The following is a 21,544-nucleotide window of genomic DNA, read 5'->3' on the forward strand; positions in this document are numbered from 1 at the left end:
CTCCCTGCTAGGCCAGAGCTACAAGTGGCACTAGGCTCCCTGAAGGAGGGGAGAGCAGGGCTGTGGAGGATGATGAGCACCTTAGGGCTTGTTTGCAGGGGAGATTCCCCCCTGTACTGATATAGCTAGAGCAGTATAAGCCCCAGTGTGGACGCTCTTATTCCAGTATAAGTGCCTGTTTCCCGCGGCTATAAGCTACGTTGGAAAAAGCCACTCTTGAACTGGAAGAAGAGAGTCCATGCCAGCGGGTATCTCTCTAGGGGTGTAAATGCACACCAGCCCCTACCAAGACCCTAGAGAGATGGACAGTGCCAGGGGTCCCATAGCTGGGCCCCACCTAACAATGGAAGGCAGCACCCAGCCTGCCCAAGGGGGGGTGGCTACAAAATGGGGGGGTCTGAATGGGGACTTTAGTCGCCTTGTGTGTGAGGGGAGAGGAAGGGGCAGCGCAGGCCGAGAGGGAAGGGGGAGAGAGGAAGAGGCGGGGGGCCGGGCAGGGAGAAGGGGGGCGCGGACAGGGGGAGGGGAGGGGAGGCGCCGCGGAGCGTCAGTAACCGAGGCTGAGCCGGGCGGCGGAGGGAGGGAGCGGGGGCGGTGGCAGCGGGGCGGGAGGAGCGGGCTGGGCGCCCCTGGCCCATTGCAGCGGCGGCGCTGGCAGCAGCAGCGCTGCGCTCCTGCTCCGCAGCGGCTCGGCACCTCGCGGGGCCCCGGCCCCAGCCTCCCTCCCCCGGCAGTGGCAGCGCGGCGCCCCGGACACCCCCATGCGCTGAGGGAGGCGCCCGCCCCGGGGATGAAGCCGAGCCCGGAGGCCGCCGCCGCGGCTAAGGAGCCGGAGCCCGGGCAGCAGCAGCAGGCGGTGGCGGCGCCCCGGGAGCCCGATGCGCGCTGGAGGGAGAAGGGCGAGGCGGAGGCGGAGCGGCAGCGCACCCGGGAGCGGCTGGAGGCCACGCTGGCCGGGCTGGGCGAGCTGGACTACCTGCGCCAGCGGCAGGAGCTGCTGGTGAAGAGCCTGCTGCTGAGCCACCCGCCGGGGGCCGCCCCCAGCGCCGCGGGGGCCCGCGGGGAGCCGCCCGGGGAAGGGGACGCCCAGCGCAGCCTGGAGGAGAAGTTCCTGGAGGAGAACATCCTCCTGCTGAGGAAACAGCTGGTGAGCGGGGCTGGGGAGCACCCGGGGGCGAGTCCCGGGCTGGGGGGTGCGGGGGCGCACGGGCGAGGGTCCCGGGCTGGGGGGCGCGGGGTGCGGGGGCGCACAGGCGAGGGTCCCGGGATGGGGGTGCGGGGACGCACGGGCGAGGGTCCCGGGGTGGGGGGAGCGGGCGAGGGTCCCGGGCTGGGGGGGACTTGGGGGCGCACGGGCGAGAGTCCGGGTGCCCGGCTGAGTCTGATCTTTCCCGTCGCCTCCTTATTGCTCCGATCGGGGACCCTCTGTAACGGACAGACCCCCCCCACCTCCCCCGTGTGTGTCTCTGATCCCCCAGCCCTTCTCCCTCCCTCTCCGGGGGCTCTGCGGGCTCCTACGGGTGCCAGTGAAACCAGCGAACCCGCCGGAACCGCCTCCGAATTAGTCAGTGCCGGTGTGTGTCTGGGAGGCAGGAGAGCTGCAGACTCCGGGGCTCATCCCCACGGCTCACAAAAGCAGCCCGGGCTGCTCCCAGCGTGATCAATTGCCCAGCTTCCAATGAGTTTTTTACCACTAGGTTGAACTGCCTTTCGGGAATAGCCTTCCTAATCCGGTGTCATCCCCTGAGCGCTCCTCACCTTGTCCACATTGCATCTGCTCCGGTTCTTAATTTGAAACGTGAGGCTCAGTGAAAGCGCTTTGCCTAACGGGGCAAGAGTTCCTGACGCAAAAGGAGAAGGCACCTCTTGATTTAGGGAGCTGTGCTTGGTGGAATAAGCAAGCTCGTTTCTGCAAATCCCTTCCTGTCCTGTGCTTTTTAAAGCCTCAGGACGGTGCTGCAGAAAGCATTTATTTTATTGAATTTCTGTCAGAGCTGTGGCCGTGGTGTGTCGCTTTCATTAATGTTCACGTGAGAAGAAAGGCTTGAACTAAAATAATGCATCAGTTGACTCTGACCGTTGATTTTGAGAAATGGGCTTGGAGTAAATATATTTGCATGAGCCATATAAAATAACTAGCAACTAGATACGAAATAGCCAGAAAAATGTACTTAACTAGAATCCTGATCATTGCTCAACAGAGCAGCTCATAGGCGTGAGGTGAGAAGGAGTTTATCCTTGGTTTGCTACAAAAGAAATAGATTCACTCATTTTAAAAAGCCCCTGATGCAACCTAGCGGTGCTCTTCTACTGCCTGATCCCCATCCCCTGAAGTCAAGGAGTGTGTCTGCTGACTTGAATAAGAGTTGGATTGGGCCCAGAGGCTATCCTGAGACTTCAGTGGGAGCGCAGTGAGTGCTGTGCAGTTTTCAGGATCGGGCCCTTTAAAATAGGGATGCTTTTGTTGAAAAGGCGCTTTGTAGCTCCTGGGGGAAGAGAGAGCTGGATGTGAAACGGCGGATCATTTTTCAATGAAAATAACTCACAGCTGTGCATGGCATTCTTTGTGTCCCAGTCATGGTTCAGCATTTGTGCATATTGGCTCTGACCAAGGGAGAGGTTGGATTTTTGATGTTCACTTGCAAATCTTGATTGCTTTTGTAGGTTTTTCCCCCGTTTGGTTTAGTAAATGTATAGAGTAGGGTTATTTCCTTCTAAAAAGGTGATGGGACTGTTCAGGAATTATTAGCTGCCAAATGGCCACAGTAAAGTAACAGGAATTATTACTCGGAATTGGGGGTTTGTGGTAACACTTTGATTTGTGCTCTTGACATTCCAAATTTGAACCAGATGCACTATTCCCAATGCTACTTTAGAGGGGGGCTGGGTCAGTAGGTGGCGCAGTGAGTTCCCGCTCTAAACCTGTCACCTCTGCAGATCTGGGTTGGATCCAAATCCTAGCTCATGTCAGAAGTGGAAAAAGAATTTGCTTGCCCTTCTGGTCCCAAGTGGTAGTGCATTGTGCAAGTCTGTCTAGCTCAGTGGTTCTCAACCTATTTACCATTGTGGGCCACATCTGCAGCTCTCTATGTATTATGTGGGCCGCGTCCACACAATATATATACTACCTGTATGGCCCTGAGGATGTCACATGGGCTGCAGCTGTGTGCTGATTGGGCCACAGGTCGAGAACCACTGGTCTAGCTTATGCTATTAGCCTTTCAGTCTTGGGCCTGATCCAACACCCATTGAAACCAATGGAAAGGCTCCCCTTGACCTAATGGTTTTGGGATTGGGCCCTTTATGAGCATCTAGACTCAGAAATCCATCAGAATACTGCTGGCTGCAATGCAAAAGTGTATGTGCCCGTGTGTATAAAAACTGATGCAACTGGACAGATGATGGATAGATACGGTTGTAGTATGTGTGGAGAAACTGATTACCCTGACCTTGGGTTAATGAGCTTCTTGCAAAATCATTATTTATTGCCCATTGTATATCATCAAAATTACCTTCATAAATAGCTTAAACAGTCTTATTACAATAATGTAATACAATTGTAATGGGGGAAGAGAAGGGATTACTTTTCCTACTTATTGCATTGTAAAATTAATGAAAGGATGCTGATTCTGGCTCCTGTAATCTTGCCTTATGCTTTAAGAACATAATGTGCAACAGAATGAGAGAAACTGGAATTAAATGTCTACATTATAGTTCAGTTGAATTTTTATCCTGAACTTCCAGGCAGGATTTCTGTTTTTTTTTTAGAACTGACATGGAATTTACAAGCTATTATTTTTCAGATGATACTTGTGGCCCATTTGTTTCTGGACAGCAAAGGTGACGTGTTGCTTTTCTTGTTTTCCAGAATTGCTTGAGAAGGAGAGATGCTGGTCTATTAAATCAGCTGCAAGAACTAGACAAACAGATAAGTGATCTAAGACTGGATGTAGAAAAGACTTCAGATGAGCACCTTGAGACAGACAGTCGGCCAAGTTCAGGTAAGCCCCATATGCTGCAAAATGGATCCACCCAGCAATCGGTTATAAAACTGTCCAGAACCTTCAGCAATGTCACAGTTGAAAATGATAAAGGGTCCACAATATGGCAGTCAGTGATGGTACAGTGGGATTAAGAAAAATTCAGCTGCCACTGGAAACATTACTGACTTCATACAATATATTCATTCGGAGGCAAATGTCAGGACTATTGAGAACATGCTGCACAATCATGTTTGATTTTCAGAAAGTGGGTTTTCTTTTTAATAAAAATAATGCATTAGATGAAGCTTTTTCAGAATGCTTCATTTCTTTTATTTATGGGAATTGGGTGGCAAGAAAAAGTACAGGAAGGAAGCAGCAACAGTGGCTAAGGAGACTTGTAGACAGTCTCGTAGCCAAGTAATACTGGTAGAATGGTTGTCAAGAGACCTAATATCCTGTTAAATGAGCTTTGAAGGCAAGTACAGCCAGATTTCTCTTAGCACAATCTGTACAGCTTTTAGTTTCAATTTGGCTTTTAAAAATTGTTCGAAATCAGGAGTGGCGCCAGGGTTTTTGCTGCCCTAGGTGGCAGCGCTCCTCCTCAGTAATCAGCGGCAGCTCCTCCTCTGAAGCTGCATTTTTGGCGGTGGGGTCCTTCCGCTCCGGGTCTTCGGGGCACTTCGGCGGCGGGTCTAGTGAAGGACCCGCTGCCGAATTTCCGCCGAAGACCCGGAGTGGAAGAAGCCCCTCTGGACGGCCCTGGTTCCCGGCGGCGTTTCCGCGGCCGCTTTTCTTCCTGCCCAGAGAAATCACCGCCGAAATTCCACCGAGGGCGGCGAAATGTCGCCCCCCACATCCTGCTGCGTTAGGCGACCGCCTAGGGTCACCTAGTGGAAGTGCCGGCCCTGTTCGAGATATTAATATTTCAAAGGCTAAGTGACATCCCACTGCCTTATTTTCAATAAACAGAAATTGTCCCAGTATTATAGTACTACTGTATAGTACAACTAATCGGGATGATTGAATGAAATAGTATAAATTGTTTGAGATCCAATGAGCCAAAATACACAGAAACTCAATTGCTTTTCTAGGGGAGGGGGAGGGGAATTCTTTTGCATAATGAACAGAACCAAAATGAACCCAAGTTTTTATTTTTATAGGATTTTATGAGCTGAGTGATGGGGCCTCTGGATCACTTTCCAATTCCTCTAACTCAGTCTTCAGTGAGTGTTTATCCAGTTGCCATTCTAGCACCTGTTTTTGCAGCCCTTTGGAGACATCTTTGAATATCTCGGATGGACGCCCAAAATCTGCAGGTACAGTAAAAGCTGGTATAATACATCATATTCCAGCACGTGGTGTTGGCTTATCCATTGAAATGCTGCATTGGGGCTAGCAGGGTCCTATTAACTCTTCCTTTTTTCATTTGCTAAACGACGTGTTCATATAAAATAATCAAAAAGACTCTGATGACTGACGTTTTTGTCGCATATGTGTGGCATGGGGTATAGATTTCACCCGCCACTTTTTCAGTCATTGGTGTGAATTGTGGGCACCTTTAAACACATGATCAGCTCTGATATTTTGTACCCAGTAGAGGGCAGTGGTACATATACACACAAGCAAATTCATTGTATAACTTCCTATCACTTCTTTTAGGAAACAATTTTTACCAAAGTGTAAAAAAAAAAAACAAAAAAAAAAACCCTGAACCAAATTCATTTATGGGTAGTGCATATTTGTGCCTATGAAAGCGAGCGACTAATAGTTTCCCCAGCTCTAACTGCTTTCCACAGCACATGGACAATTGTGATGAAGTGTGTGCTGAGTTTGTGTGGCCTGGAACAAATGGCCATGAATAATGGAAAAGGTTTCTCTCTCTTTGGTGAGGGGAAGATGGATGTTTGAATTTCCAGTTACTCTATCTAAAGATGTAAATCTCAGTGTGTATGTGTGTCTAGGTTATATATTGAGGCAGGTTACTACAAGATTTCTGTTGCAAGAATCCTCTTATTTGCTGTATAGGTCTGGAAAGAGGGGTTAAATAGGACCTTGTTTCAGTTTCGATCCTGGAGGCTGCTTACAAGCAGACATGTATTGCTTGGTGTTCAGAACTTCCATTCTGCAGTGTCCCCCTCCCCCGGCCCCCAAGCCTTGGGTTCCTCCCTTCCTCCCCCCGCATGGCCCCCTTGGCCTGACTGGAGCTGCCTCTCCGCGCCTGTCCCCCCCTCCCCCCCGCCCAATATAGAAGTCAAACTGCCTATGAGTGAACTTTTGCATTTAGGAGTCCAGAGCATAATCATTCAAGTTTGTCTGTCCTAGAAATGCGACTTTGTAGCAATTCTGAGATGTTGAGAGCTTTTCAAATTACCCTCTGACCTGCTTGATGTAATTTAAATTTCCCTATCACCAATCTATAGGTCGTCTTTATCAAGCATGTTTAAAAATAATCCCGCACAAAGATTTACAGCAGATTACATTGCTGGTTTTCATGATACAGAATGGAAATATGAAATCTTAAACAGATTGTGGCAGTCTAGCTCACTTCCCACAGTGGCATGTTTCAGTGAAGTCTTCTTGACAATTCGCTGTGAATATTAGACTGTAACAGAGAATTTAAGAAATACTGTGATATGACCTACAATAAGTCAGCTGTTCTCTTCAGATCCTGATAACCCCATTCTTGCTCTCTGAGCAGCACTTCCTCTCATATATAGTCCCACTGAAGTCTATGGGAACTGTGGGGGCTAAGCATGTTTGATAAAATCAGCCCTCTTACGTAGGTGCCTAAATATGGCCTTAGTAAAGCATTCACATTTGAACATTTTGACCTAAGTAACTAGCCTCCGAGGACGTCTCTTGCAGGGCTGGGAATAGAACTCTGTTTCTCAACTCCCACTCCCGTGCTTCAGTCAAAAGAGTCTTTGTCTTTGACATCCCCTCCCCCCAAGAAGATTCTCTTATGAGTGTTCTTCGCATCTTGATAATCTTTTCCTGAACGGAATCTGATCATTTTGAAGCCCTACAAAAGCAATTCCAAGTAAAAACGGTGGAAGTCCATGATCAGCCTGAAGTTCCTAAAGAAAAGGATGGTTAAAATTGCCCTTCAGCCGACTGTTAACAATTTTACTGGTGTAATTTGTTTGTTCCTTCTTGGTTAGTTGTGGGTTTAGCAGTGCACTATATCTTGTAACACACATATCCTTGGGCTTTCTACAGTTCTGTGTCTAGCAGTTCATGTGGGGGCTGTAAAAGTCAACTGTAGAATTCTAGAGGCCTCTGGTACAAAGTGGAAGGCTCTCTAAGGCTAGGTCTATACTACCCGCCTGAATCGGCGGGTAGAAATCGACCTCTCGGGGATCGATTTATCGCGTCCCAACGGGACGCGACAATCAATCCCCGAATCGGCGCTCTTACTCCACCAGCGGAGGTGGTAGTAAGAGCCGCCGACGGGAAGCCGCAGAAGTCGATTTTGCCGCCGTCCTCACAATGGGGTAAGTCGGCTGCGATACGCCGAATTCAACTACGCTGTTCATGTAGCTGAATTTGCGTATCTTAAATCGACTCCCCCCTGTAGTGTAGATGTACCCTAAGGCCAGCTCTACACGGCTTTTGTACCAGTATAACTAAGTTGGTTAGGGGTGTGAATTCCTTTTTTTTTTTTTTAACCAGCATAATTATACTGTTACAATCCCTAGAGTGGATACAGTTTTGCTGGTATAAAGGCACCTTATACCCGTATAGCTTATTCCCCTTCCTATACAGGAATATAAGGGCTAGACTACACTACATAGGCTCCGCTGCTCTAGCTATATCAGTATAGCTGAACCAGCAGAGCCTCCTAGTGTGGACACAGCATATGCCAACAGAAGTTTTTCTGCCTGTTTAGCAACACCATCTCCCTCAATGACGTTAGCCAAGCTGTCTGCCGTGGTGTTGTAGCCGTGTCGGTCCCAGGATATTAGAGAGACCAGGTGAATGAGGTAATGTCTTTTATTGGATCACTCTTCTGTCGGCATGGCTGCGTCTACACTGGGGGTTTTGCCGGCATAGCTATGTCACATGGGGAAGTGTTTTTTTTCCACACCCTGACTGACATAGCTAAGCTCGAAAGCTGGTCTCTCTCACTAACAGAAGTTTGTCCAATAAAAGACATTACCTCACCCACCTTGTCACTCTAGTAGCTATACCAATAAAACATTATAATGTAGACCTGAGAATAAGCATCTTTATACCGGTATAACTGAATCCACACTAGGAGGATTGTAGAGTTTCAACTATATCGCCCTAGTTAAAGCGGTGTGGGTGTAGACCTGGCCAAAGTCTTCAAAAGTATCTTTGAAAAGACTAAATAAAAGCAGAACTACACAATGGCAGCATCTTTAAACTCTTTTCAAATGCATTTCAGATCTCATAGGCTGGATGGATTATAATAAAGAAGGCCAGCACGAGGACCCGGCATCAGGTGCTGTCTGTCGTTCGCACTCCAATTCCCTTGATGTGGTTGCAGATGTACATCCAAAGTATCAGTGTGACTTAGTATCTAAAAATGGGAATGATGTGTACCGTTATCCCAGTCCCCTACATGCAGTAGCCGTGCAGAGTCCAATGTTTCTTCTACCAGTGACCGGTAATCCCTTGAGAGAAGAAGAGAGACGTGGTTGCAATGTTAATGATGTTTGCATTGGAGCTGAACTAGACTCAGTAAAAACAGGCAATTCCTTTCTCCCGCAGAGCTCATGGTCTGTATCCTGTCCTTCAGCCAACAAAAAAATAGATGGTTACATCTTGAGCCTTGTTCAGAAAAAGACGCATTCTGTGAGGACTAACAAACCGAGAACAAGTCTGAATGCTGACCCCACAAAAGGCATTTTGAGACATGGGAGCATGTGTGTTAGACAGACCGCGGCTGTTTCACATACTAACATTGTGAACCTGAAGAATTCCAAACAAGCATGTTTGCATTCCAGTGGAACAACCACTTTGGATAATGGCACCTTCTCGTCATTAAATCAGCCGTCAAAAGAATCTAATGGGGAGCAGCTGGAAAGCAGGAAGGTGCCTACGGCTGCAGCCTACCCACCAAGTGCTGTCAATGAACTTCAAAGCAAACATCTGTCAAGGAACGTCAAACCAGCATCTCAAGAACTAAACTGGTGTCCTGCAGCGACGACAGGGGATATCCCAAAGGAAAATGGCCAACTCTTTGCTACATCTCCTAAAGAAAGTCCTGGTAGACATACAGCACTGCAGCAGGAGAATAAAGTGACCCAGCCATCCAAAAAGCTACTGCTAAAAAACCGCTTGCAAGCGGCTCACCCCACTTCACTTCCTTTGGAGGAGAGGCCCACGTTGGATTTCAAGAGTGAGGGCTCTTCCTCTCAGAGCCTGGATGAAGGCTTGCTGGTTAGTGCGCAGTTCATACCAGCTCAACAGCAAAGCCTTAAGCTTCACAAAGGCACCAAAAGTGTCAAAATTCTGAAGAGCTCTACTCTGAAACACAGGTCCCACCTGGCCAGCCTGCTGGAAAGCAACGCGCCAACCATGCGGGAGAAAACCAAGCCAATCGGCAAAAAGTGTCGTTTCCCTGATGACTTGGATACAAATAAGAAACTTAAAAAGCCCTCTGTGAGAGGGAAGAAAAGCAGCAGTTCACAGCTGGAGCCAAGCCTCCCAAGCAGGCAGACTGGCCTCCATAAAACTGTGATCAAATCTCACGGACATGGCAGAGAAGCAGTTGTGGCCAAACCTAAGCACAAGCGAGGAGATTATCGCCGGTGGAAGTCATCGGCAGAGATTTCCTACGAGGAAGCCCTGAGAAGGGCAAGAAGAAACAGGAGAGAAGCCGTAGGGGTCTATTCACAAGTTCCCCTTCCGTACGTCAGCCCCTACGCTTACGTTGCTAGTGACTCCGAGTATTCAGCAGAGTGCGAATCCCTGTTCCACTCCACCGTAGTGGACACCAGTGAAGATGAGCAGAGTAACTACACCACAAACTGCTTTGGGGACAGCGAGTCCAGCTTGAGCGAGGTGGAGTTCATTGGGGAGAGCACGACGACTAGTGACTCCGATGAAAGCGGGGGGCTTATTTGGTCTCAGTTTGTCCAGACTCTTCCTATCCAAACGGTGGCCGCTCCGGAGCTGCACGAAAATGCAGCAAAGGCCTTTGTCAAAATTAAAGCCTCGCATAACCTCAAGAAGAAAATCCTTCGCTTCCGATCTGGCTCTCTCAAACTGATGACGACCGTCTAATGAAATGACTTGTCCGCGTGGAACGCGTCTGTTTCTACTTAAAGAAACAAGGTGCTTTTGTGTAAATATTTTCATAGATTTTTTTTTTTAATACAAATATTTAAAACTTAAGGTAAATTATGACATGGCTTCAAATCTTGGGTGGATACTAGTGCCTTTTCATGGAAATAAAAACCATTATACTAGTTTTTTTTTTTAAAACCCTGCCATTTCAGTGGTGACAGCTTCAAGTGCATAGTATCAGAAGGCTTTGAAAAATAATAATGTTCCCAAGAATGGATCTTCCTTGCCTATTCTTTCCAACTCTGGGTCTTGTAATATCAGGAGATCAACAGCTTAAAGTCAGAAGTGGAGGATCCTAATGTTTGTTCCTATCCCTTAATATTTTCTGCTCTTGTTCCTGCATGTTGACCATGTCCCTCCTTTTGTCTGGCTGGATTTTCTCTTGTAAACTCTTCTTCTTGCAACCTGCTCCCCCCCATGTGTGTGTTTGTACAGTGCCTAGCACAATGGGGTCCGGGTCTACAACTAGGGCCCCTAGGTGCTATGGTAATACAGATAATAGAAAGGGCCCTCGCTTAATCTCCCTCTTGAGTTGCCTTCTCCAAAAGGCACTCTGCTATGGATGACCTCAATGTGCATCCCATGTGTGGGATTCCCACCAGAGTAATACATTGCTCTCCAGAAGAAACCATTGGACCAGCTGGGAAAGGCTCAGTAACTCTTCAGTATATTGTGTAAAAGCGCTTTTTAAAAACATATGCATGTCACGTGCATGAATATCCATAGTTTTAATATTCCTGTCACTGTCAAGTTACTCTACATCACAAACGGCTGTTTTTATATATCATTGTGTAAATTAATAACACATCATATGCTGTAATAAACAGTCTGTTTTAATACTTTTTTTAAAGTTTGTTACGTTGCTCTAGAACCAGCAGTTGGGACCGCCCCACCGCTGCCCCCACACAAAGGTACACGAATGTGGCCGTGCGACACTTGCTGCATCTGAACTACACAGTAACTGAGGCGAGTTGGAGGCGTTCCTGTGTTTGGAACGTGTACTTTGAAGTGGGAAAGGAGAGAAATGGGTCAGTCGTAGCTCAGGGTGGCTCAATTTTTTCTTTTAATAGTTAGGATTTGTGCGGAGCTGGATGGGATGTAGGCGTCCAGGCATAAACCTTGCTCTGACACCTGTGAGTTTCCTGCCCTGCAACTTTGGCAGTTTAATATTACCACTGTCTGTACGGGGCTTGCCATATTAATTCTATATAACCAAGTGGCAGAAAGGCACCAGTCTCCCTGACATACAGCAGGGCCCCCTCCCTGAAAGGACAGGCAATCCACTCCAAAAGAGTCCTGTCCACTGGGAGATGGGCTTGCAGGAACATGGGGAGCAGCAATTGGTTTTGCTACATGTGTGAACCAGCCACCTGTGACCCTGATCTCCCCACTTCAGGCATGGCTGACACTGGCTTCTCCCTGTCAGGGTGGTGCTACCCCAGGGAGAGGAACAGAAATAGGAGCTGGCTTGGCAATCTGTCGCTCCTTTTATCAGCCTCTTCCTCCCTTTGGGGTGGAGCTGAATCTCTTGACTGCTCCTGGGAAGCAGGGACTCTGAAAAAGATTTGGGAGTCATGGTGGCTAATCGGCTGAACGTGAGCTCCTTGGTGCGACACCCTGGCCAAAAGGGCTAATGAGATCCTACGATGCATAAAATGGGAATATCAAGTAGGAGGAGGTGGCGAAACTGTTGCTGGAATACTGTGTCCAGTTCTGATGCCCACAATTCAAGAAGGATGTTGATGAATTGGAGAGGGCTCAGAGAAGAGCCATGAGAATGATTAAAGGGTGAGAAAACCTGTCGTATAGTAATAGACTCAAAGAGCTCAGTCTATTTGGCTTAACAAATGGGGGGAGGGATAGCTCAGTGGTTTGAGTGTTGGCCTGTTAAACCCAGGGTTGTGAGTTCAATCCTTGAGGGGGCCACTTAGGGATTGGGGCAAAAATCAGTACTTGGTCCTGCTAGTGAAGGCAGGGGGCTGGACTCAATGACCTTTCAAGGTCTCTTCCAGCTCTATGAGATAGGTATATCTCAATATATTATTATTATTTTTTTTTAACAAAGAGAAGGTTAATGGTTGAGTGGATCACAGGTTAAAACTATTGACATGGGGAACAAATATATAAAAATGGGCGCTTCAGTCTAGCAGAGAAAGGTCTAACGTGATCCAATGGCTGGATGTTGAAGCTAGACACCTTCAGACTGGGAAAAAAGGTGCAAGCTTTTACCAGTGAGAGTAATGAACCATTGGAACAATGTACCGAGGGTTGTGGTGGATTCTTCATCACTGACAACTTTTAAATTAAGATGGGATGTTTTTCCAACAGCTGCTGTAGGAATTCTGGGGGGGAAGTTCTATGGCCTGTGGTATGCAGAGGGTCAGACCAGGTGATCACAGTGTTCCCTTCTGGCCTGGGAAGCTGTGATTTGGAGGGAGAGAGGAGCTGGTTCTGAGGCTGCACCACTTCTCCTCCCCCACAGAGCTGGGAGCGCTGTCCCAGTAGGACCCTGTGGCTGCCCTGCCTTCACTGTGAGGGCACAGCCCAAGATGGCCACTAGCGGAAGGGCACTTGCTGCTCTGGTATCGGTATGGTTGTGGGCGCTTCTCCAGTCACCCCATGGATGACGGTTGTTCGATCCTGTCCTGGTTGTGTATGGGTACAGAGCTGGTGCCTGGTTCATCCTTCCCAGTAGCTACTGAAGAGCAGCTTTCCGGCAGCTGGGCTTGTCTCCCCCATGAGGGCTAGGGGGTTCCTCTCCGATGCCACAGCAGAGGTTGGGGAGTCTGACTTCTGAGCAGGAAGGTGGTGCTCCCAGGGAACCCTACATTTCGTGGACATCCCCAGTTTTTTAAAATTAAATCACCGTCCCTTCCCTGCCTGCCATTACTTTGTTCATAAATGAGCAGGTTCCACTAACACCTTTCTACTTTTCACAATGAGTATTAAAATATTGGGAATTGGCTGCAGCCGGGGGGAGTTTATATTTCTTTAGACACAGCTTTTATAAGGCGGATGAATGGCTTGATAGGTCCCTTTTCATAGTTTGGGAAAACTTGCTCAGCCCAGGAGTGCTTCATGACGCTTGTCAAACCCGTCTCTCCCAGAACGTCTCTAATCATGCCACACAATCTCTCTGAGCAAGACAAAGATGTGAAAATCCCAATAAATCTTCCCAAAGGTGTGGCGGGCAGTCAACTGAATCTGCAGTGTTCTCTCTGTCCCTGTGGCTATATAGAACAGCAGTAAGACAAAATGATGGGGAGCTTTTAAATTCTTGCTCCTGTTCAATGCCTTGAGATTGTACATGATCTCTTGTCAAATGAATGAGGCCACTTTCTAAACGGGAGCTGCTAAGGAATTGCCTTTTTGGTAATTAAAACAACAGCCACAAAATCAAAACAAAACATCACCCGCCAATAACGCTGAGAATGCTGGTAAGCAGCTGAAGCAGCGTCCTGTTTTGCACTCCTGGAATTGCTTGTTACTAGTCTGGGGAAATCTGCTGATGTTATCTCTGTCTTAATTGCATCTGAGTCATTGCAGTTTGGTGGAGGAATTTTTCTTTCCTTAAAGAAAGGGTTTGAATAAGAAGGGCTCGAAGCTCCTTCGGCTATCTTGAGTTCTTTTTTTTTTTTTTTTAAAGATAGGAATCTTGAAATGCTATACAACTACTTGAACTGATCCAAATGCTCATTTTTCTATATCCTTCCCCCTGAATCTGATCCTGGAAACACAATTGACACTAAATGTTTGTAGCCTGGGGCCAAAAAAACCTCTGCTAATCCTGGCAACTATGTAAATAAATGGCACTTCTTTAAACCAACTGGCTTCCATCTCTACCCTCCTGTGACTTACCAATGTATCTTTCATAACGTCCATGCTTTAATTATCCTCCTGATTTATAGTAGCCTTTGGATGTTCACAGCTGAAATATATTTTCTCTCATTGCACACTGGCTGGTTGTAGGGTGGCTCAGGGTATTTGCCTCTCAGCCCCAATCAAGTAAAGTGACTATGTGTTTAAGTTTAAGCGCATGAGGAGTTCTCTTGACTTCAGTAGGACAATTTGTGCTTAAAATTAAGCACTTGCTTACATGCTTTGCTGGAGTGGGGCTATGGGGTTTGGGGTGGGGGGAGAAAATCCTACATACAAAGAATGGTGTGAGCTAGATTGTAAGGAGGGGCTGAAATGTGTGTCCTAGTCCTTTAACTATTTAAGGGGAGTAGGGGCCAAACAAACCACAAAACCAAAAGGAATCTTCTGTCTCATCTCAGAACAGGCACAGTCCCTCCTCCCTTCCTGATGGCTTTGCCCATCCTTTTTTCAAACACACTTCCGCCTGTGGTCCTTTGCCATCGTCTCCTAACCTAGGGCTTCTGTGGGAGCCTCTCTGCTCTTTATAGCCCTCTAGGCTACCTGTCTGGGAGTGGCCCTGCTCCAGGCCTAACCTCAGCAGCCCAACCTGCCTTCTGGAGTTCCCCTCACTCTAAACGGGGCTTTAAAAAGGGTTCCTCATGAGGCCTTGCACCAGTCACAGGTGGGGCTGGATCCATCTCCTCCTGATAGGGCCAGTCACCCTGTAACACACACTATGGGACAGAACAACCAACATCTTCATGAACTTCAGATCTACTTCAAGGTGCTCTCTTTCTGGGTGGTGTTATGGAGTAAATAGTTCCTCTGACTAAAAATGAAAAGGTGCCTGACCATCGCAGCTATATGAATTAGAAATGAGATCAGCCAGTCCTTACATCTAAACTGTTGGCACCTCGCACATTGCAGTGAAGACGCAAGCGCCGACAGCTAAATGTGAGCCATTGGTGCACAACTCAGTTCCACAGCTCTCTGTAACATAAGATGCATTTCAATAATCAATGCCAAAATTGTATCATTTCATACTGTCCCTCTCATCAATGTCAGCTTTGTTTAAAACACTTCCACCGAATAAGGGTTTGGTCCAAAAGTCGGGATTTCTTTCCTTGTATTTCTTTAAACTTTCAAGGAAGAGGGGGAAGGAAATGCAGATGTTTGAGTTTTCGTACAGCAGAGTGTGTAGCTTTAGCTGCCTTGTGAGAAAGTATTGTTCTGTTTGGCTAACACCTGATGGACATGGTCTATATCTGTCGAGTTTTATTGTCTTTTATTTTGTCCCCTTTTCCCTCTTAAGCTCTGCAGATGAAATATAGCAAAGACAACATGTGGGGAATGTTGCATTGGTTTTTAAGGAAGCTTTGGATTTGCTGATTTGGTTTCTGCGTTGTGTATGGTTCTCAAAAAACATCTGTGTGTGTGTGTACATGCTGTCTTTAGCCATGCTGGTCCCAGACCTAACAGCACACATGTGGAGCATGAGTTAGTTATAGCCACCATTTCATGATGATGTTCAGCTGAAAGGCCTCTCTCTATTCCCTTAGCCTCCTTGCTGTCTGATACCAACTTTTTTGAAATAGTCACATATGTGCACAGCAAACCCCAAGGCTGGTCTGAGTTTGGGTATTATTAGGGGTAGCAATTTCCATTCTCCTACCCCAAAACTGTTTCACATGGAACCTCTCTAACCCTATCCAAGACTATTGACCGCTCTGAAACCAGTCTTTCTGCTTCTGATGGCTCATGGTGCCATTAGGCCAATACCCTTCTTGACGGACCCCCAACAGTCTCATTTCTTTGGTGGTTTGGGACAGAAAATTAAGATTGATCCACATTCACCACCATGCATAAAACAAACTCACTGCGCTCCGTGTGCTCAGAAACTTGCTTTTCATGGAGAGAGAAAAGGCCTAATCGTCTTTAATCTCTAAGGCCCTCATTCAACAAAACTGTCTAAGCATTGCATTAAGCCCATCCCTGTTCAGCAAAGCACTTAAGCACATGCTTAGGTACTTTGCTGAATAGGGATGATTTAAACACATGCTTAAGTGCTTTGCTGAATCGGGGTCCAAGAGTGTGTCATGCATGTGATTCCTGCATTCACCGTAAACAGGGGAGTATTTAGAAAATAGGAGCTGTTTTTTGTTTTATGAAGCCAAAGCAGGGAGCTAGGCCTGGATCCACAAAGGGATGCAGGAGCCTAGTAAATCACGGGAACAACAACAATGGGATCTATAAAGCCTGAGTAGGTAAATAGGCTCCCTATGCATTGAATGGGGGGAGAGAGGTGTCTAAGAATGCGAGCCAGAAAAGCCAGCATGCTAGGTGGGAAGCCGCCTGAACTAGCTAATGGGAGAGCCCCACCTTTCCCACCGCGTTAGAGGCCTAAGCCCAGGCTGCAGGGAGGGGGCTAGCGAGCCACAGGCAGGAGCCCCTGTCCTGGAGTTAGGCACCGAACTTCTTTGCGCAAGAAACACCAGAGCAGGAGGTGCTGCTGCTTCCCTTTAGCCCAGTGGTCAGAGCGCTCCCCCAGGTTCAATTCCCCCCTCCACCTGAGGGGGAGAAAGGCTTTGAACAGGGATCTCCCACCTCTCAGGAGGGGCTCTAGCAATTGGGCTCTGAGGTATTCTGATGGGGGGAGGGGTTCCTCAATCTCTCCTGTTAAAGCTGTTCCACTGTGGATTAAATAGTCATTGGGCCAGGGAATGAGAATGACCAATGGTTGGGTCCCTGCTCCAGTGACGCTTTAATTATTTGCACAAAGTGAAACAGCTTCAACAGGAGAGATCAAGGGAGCCCTGCATCAGAATAGCCCAAAGCTCAATGCTGAGAGAATGCTCATGAGAGGAGAGAGACCCCCGTTCAAAGCTTTTGTCCCCATCAGGCAGAGGGGAGAATTGAACCTATCCCAGGCGAATGCTCTAAGGACCGGGCCCTACCACCACCTCCTCCGTGATTCTGGATGGGACCATGCCACATGTGCCACATGCTCTGAGCAGGTGAGCTAGGCGGAGGAGTGATTATCCTCCCCCCTGTTTGTGGCTCTCACCAGGGCATAGGCATGAGCTAGACATCCAGGTGCCCAGAGTGAGACAGCAGCGTGCATACCTGGGGCAGTAATTTAGGCACCGAGGGCACTTTTACCTTGGAAATGTAGGTGTCGAAGGAGTTTGGGCACCTACAGGGTTAGGTGACAGCGATTGGCGGGGGCGGGGTGTGTGTGTTGTGGAGCACCATGGTGCCTAAAGCTGGGGTTTAGTTATCTAAGTATCCTTGTGGATCTCGGCCGAAGAGCTAATGGGCCTGTCTTCATTCCCTCCCCCTTAAAGGACCTGTGTCATGTCAGATGTGTCCTCAGCTGAAAAGATGGTCAGTGATTGAGCAGGTCTAATGGTGCTACAACTTAATGGGAAGCGTTCCCCCTAGCTACTGGGCCAGGTGAGGAGGACTGAGCTCAAATCCTGAACCCTCACTACACTGTGCTGGCACTAACCCATAGGGCCAGTTCCTAAAAGCACTGTACAGCTGGGGACTCCACTGTTCTTTTTGTCCCAACGTTTTCGGTGTGGGAATAATAGTTAGCAAACACTGTGCTCCTGAGTCACCCATGTCTAGAGCAAGAGCTGACAAGGGAGCGGGGACAGATTCACCCAGTTAAAAGACGGTCCCAGGTTATTAAACTTGGCAAGAGAGCAGAAGAAGGTGAGAGAGCGTTTATCCTTCAGGACTATGATTCATGGTTAGTTTCCTTCTTTAAGGGATTTTAACAAGGGGAAATTCCCACCAGCATTAAGGGATACGCTCTGCATTTGTCAAAGAAAAATGTCCTTTCTGCATTTTCTACAGAAGCTGTTTCCTGAGGTTGCACTTCCCTTGAGGGGATAAAAATCAGGAAAGGCGAGGAGGCCACTGAAAGGCAAAGAGATGATCTATTTTTGAGGATGAAAAGTAGGATCAGATTCTATCTCCAGACTTTAGGTGATACGCTGTGCACTCTCTCCGCCAAGTTTGGGTGAAGGCTGAAGACGATTGGGAGGGTGGTGGGAGAGAGGAAATTCCAGCACTGCGAAGGCCACCAGTGTCAACTACAGCAAAGCGTAGCAGTTTACTGTATCAATGAGAAGGGTCTCACCCAGCGTGGCCAATGGTCCATATAACCCAGTATCCTGCCTTCCGACAGTGGCCAGTGCCAGATGCTTCAGAGGGAATGAACAGAACAGGGCACTTTAGCGAGTGATCCATCCCCTGTTGTCCAGCCCCAGCTTCTGGCAGTCAGACGTTTATGCAAGCAAGACAGGGCCTCATCCGATGCCCACTGAAATCAGTGGGAGTCTTGCCATTGACTCGAATGGGCAGTGGGTCAAGCCCTTAGTTTTCAACTCACTGCTACCGCCTATGTTGCCTTCATGCCTCCAGGTTGCTGCAGAGACTGTTTTCAGTCCAGTAAATGTCATCTGTATTGACTTTTGAAATGACACACAAGAATAAGGGAAAGGCAAGCAACAAAAGCTCAAGCATTTAATTAAACCAAATCTTGGTTTGCTTCACATCCCTCTCCTCAGTCCCCGGCTCCCTCTGCTCCCCCTCCTCAGTGATCTTGTGTTCCTGTCGTGTGCCCATAGGCACTTGTCTTTAGTTGAGAGAGAAATTAGCCTCAGAACACATTACGTTCTTCAGTTTTTTTTCAGTCATCTTCCAAGATGCTCATCTGGAGCTAGCGCTGCCATATCAAAGTATCGCTTTTTAAAAAATGCAGCAAAGGAGCTTCCCTTCCTCCCCTCCCCCAAGCGTCCGTCTCTCTGCACAGCTGAGGGCTGCTGCAAAACAATTTCTGAAAGACTCGAAGGAAAAAAAAAAATCACGTAGCAACTATGGTGCTGGCTCGGGTGACAGAAGAGTTCTGTGACATTTATAACAATGGACTAAGCAGAACCATGGAGGTGCATGACAACAAAGGGGAACATTCAAAAGTGTTCTTGTCCAGCCTCGAAGCAGGCAAAAGTTTGCGGGTGGGTGGGGAAGGGGAATAGCATATTCCTACTGCTACGTGTTCTTATCCCTTTTAGAAATGGGGTGTGGGAGCTACCGTTTATCATCTATATCAGAGCGGGAAGGTCTGTTTGGGTGTGACAGTCTCATTGCTGGAGACACATTGGTAAGAAGTAAGCATGTAATAAAAGCCTATTGTAACCATTTTGCTCTAAGATTAATTTTTTTCTCCTAGTGCCTGATCCGGGAGATGCGAAGCCAATGGGAGCCTTTCCACTGGGTGCAGGGTCAGGGCGAGTCTAATCAATGGGCTCTAGTACAAATCTAGAATGTGAGGGATAAACTGCTGGGCCTTCCCCCATCACCTTCCTCTCATTCATTTCCCTTCTGTTCCCTCAGTGCTGGGTGACAGCTGGCTTTAGTTGTGTGTTTTGTGTCAAAGGCGCAGCCTGGGTTTGTTTTTAGAGGCGCTGCATAAGATTAACGTTTGCCTCCTTCCTCAGCTGCTGAGCCCCCTACTGGGCTCTAACATACTGGCCTCTCCAGGGGCTGCACTGCTGTGGTTTCGTAGCTGTATAGTTAAGAGCTTCGGGATCCTTTAGGCAGAAGCATGCTCCAAAACGTTGGGTATTATTGTTAAATGATAAGCTGCCTCTTTTTAAAATCTAACATGGAGATAGTGATCTCTGTTAGTTTCCCCCCCCCCGCCCCCCCATTTTGATATCCTGTGACAGACTTTGCTTTCAAAGGAGCCGTGCTAGCATGTAGATGGTCTTGTGGTTACGGCACTGGATTGGGCCTCAAGATCTGTGGTCAATTCCTGGCTCTGCCACAGATTCCCCGAGTGACCCTGGGCAAGTCACTTAATCTCTTTGTGCTTCCATTCTCTGGCTGTAAAATGGGAATAAGCCTTCCTTTCTCTGGGCTAGTCTACACTACCGTGCTACATTGGCGCAGCTGCACTGATGCAGTAGTGCTGCTGTAGTGTGTCTGGTGAAGACGTGCTGTGCCGACGGAAGAGCAGTCTCCCGTGGGCATAATCACTCCACCTCAATGAGATGCAGAACCTATGTGGCGGGAGAACGTCTCCCACTGACAGCATGGTGTGGATACAGCTTTAAGTCGATGTAATTTACGTTGCTCGGGGGGGGGTGGCTTTTTCACACCCCTGAGCAACATAACTTGCATCAACTTAAGTGGTAGTGTAGACAAGCCCTCTGTCTTGTTTATCTAGATTGTAAGAAGTTAGGGTACCAGAACGTCTCTACTTAAATCAATAGTTTACAGCCACTGGGGGGTAGAGGAGAGGAACAACACAGACAAGGCAGGGAGGGGAAGTATGAAAGCAGGGAGAAAGAGTCATGAGGGAGGCGTTCTGGACTGGCAGCTGGGCTCTTGGGTATCCCTTAATCTAATGTTTCTAAAAATGGAGCCCAGATTTCTTCAAACTCCTGTAGTTGAGCCGTGCGGCGGAAAGTGACCCGTTCTATGGCTGAACGTTCAGAATACCATTGATCTGTTTTGTGTATGGATTTTCTTCTCCATCACTGTGAAATCATTTGCTTTGCGATCATGGCTGTTCTCAGAAACCAAAAATGCGGTGCTGATGAGAGGCCCAAATTAGTGAGAAGATATCCTAACATCTAGTGCTTGACCAAAGTTTGATTGCTAAAGCCCCAAAAGTGTCAACCTCTTTCCATAGCTGTTTAACTGGAGGACATTCCCACAACATATACAGGAGTGTGTCTTTATCCTCCCCATAGTGCCGAAGGAAGAGCTTGGTGCTTATGTCGTCTTTGTGGTGTCCTGTACATTCTAACTACATTTTTGTTGTTGAATTAAACTTAAATGTAAACGTATAGCAGCAGGTTTTGCATTGAGTAATACAACTGAGCACCTTGGGCCTGCCTGACAGCCCTGAAGTATGGGTGTAGTAGAGATGCACCACACTGTTTGTGGTGCATCTCTACTACACCCATACTTCAGGGCTGTCAGGCAGCCCCCGGGTGCTCAGGCCAAAGTGATAGGTCAATAAATGTTTCAGCTGTATATGTTGCCATATCACTTTGGCTGGGAGGTTATGCTTCTGAAGAACCTGGAATGGAACTATCCCCACTATTGTCAACCAATGGAGAAAGACATAGTGTCTCTATCCATTCTTTCCATATGATTGGTTGATTGCCAATCTGTAACTGAGAACTACCCTAAATAGTGACTTTTGTATGGTGTCAGGTGAAAATAGAATCTGGTAGCCAAAAGAGTTCATATTCTGCTGGTCACCACTACAAAAGGTACTCGGGTTTTCTCTGTAGGGCAAGAGGATGATCCCAAGACCCATGATAGGGGCATTTGTTTAATTAATTATCTTTCAATCCCCACTCATA

General features: G+C 47.7%; 1 protein-coding gene across 1 annotated transcript; it reads left to right on the forward strand.

The window, feature by feature from the left end:
- The first annotated feature begins 688 nt into the window (after positions 1 to 688).
- Positions 689 to 11,140, forward strand: DACT1 (dishevelled binding antagonist of beta catenin 1). The gene is made up of 4 exons (XM_034769286.1): positions 689 to 1,147; positions 3,869 to 4,001; positions 5,144 to 5,299; positions 8,392 to 11,140. Exons 1-4 carry the CDS (start codon positions 791 to 793, stop codon positions 10,233 to 10,235), a joined length of 2,490 nt encoding a protein of 829 aa, XP_034625177.1. The 5' UTR covers positions 689 to 790; the 3' UTR covers positions 10,236 to 11,140.
- The last annotated feature ends 10,404 nt before the right edge of the window (positions 11,141 to 21,544 follow it).

This window comes from Trachemys scripta, chromosome 4 (assembly GCF_013100865.1).
Source record: "Trachemys scripta elegans isolate TJP31775 chromosome 4, CAS_Tse_1.0, whole genome shotgun sequence".
NCBI classification, from domain to species: Eukaryota; Metazoa; Chordata; order Testudines; family Emydidae; genus Trachemys; species Trachemys scripta.

What these genes read in the sequence shown, in the direction of transcription:
- DACT1 (XM_034769286.1), top strand. Translation starts at nt 791, where the DNA reads ATGAAGCCGAGCCCGGAGGCCGCCGCCGCGGCTAAGGAGCCGGAGCCC. An exon ending in TCCTGCTGAGGAAACAGCTG is followed by an intron (nt 1,148 to 3,868) that starts GTGAGCGGGGCT and finishes CTTGTTTTCCAG; the next exon opens with AATTGCTTGAGAAGGAGAGA. An exon ending in TGGACGCCCAAAATCTGCAG is followed by an intron (nt 5,300 to 8,391) that starts GTACAGTAAAAG and finishes AATGCATTTCAG; the next exon opens with ATCTCATAGGCTGGATGGAT.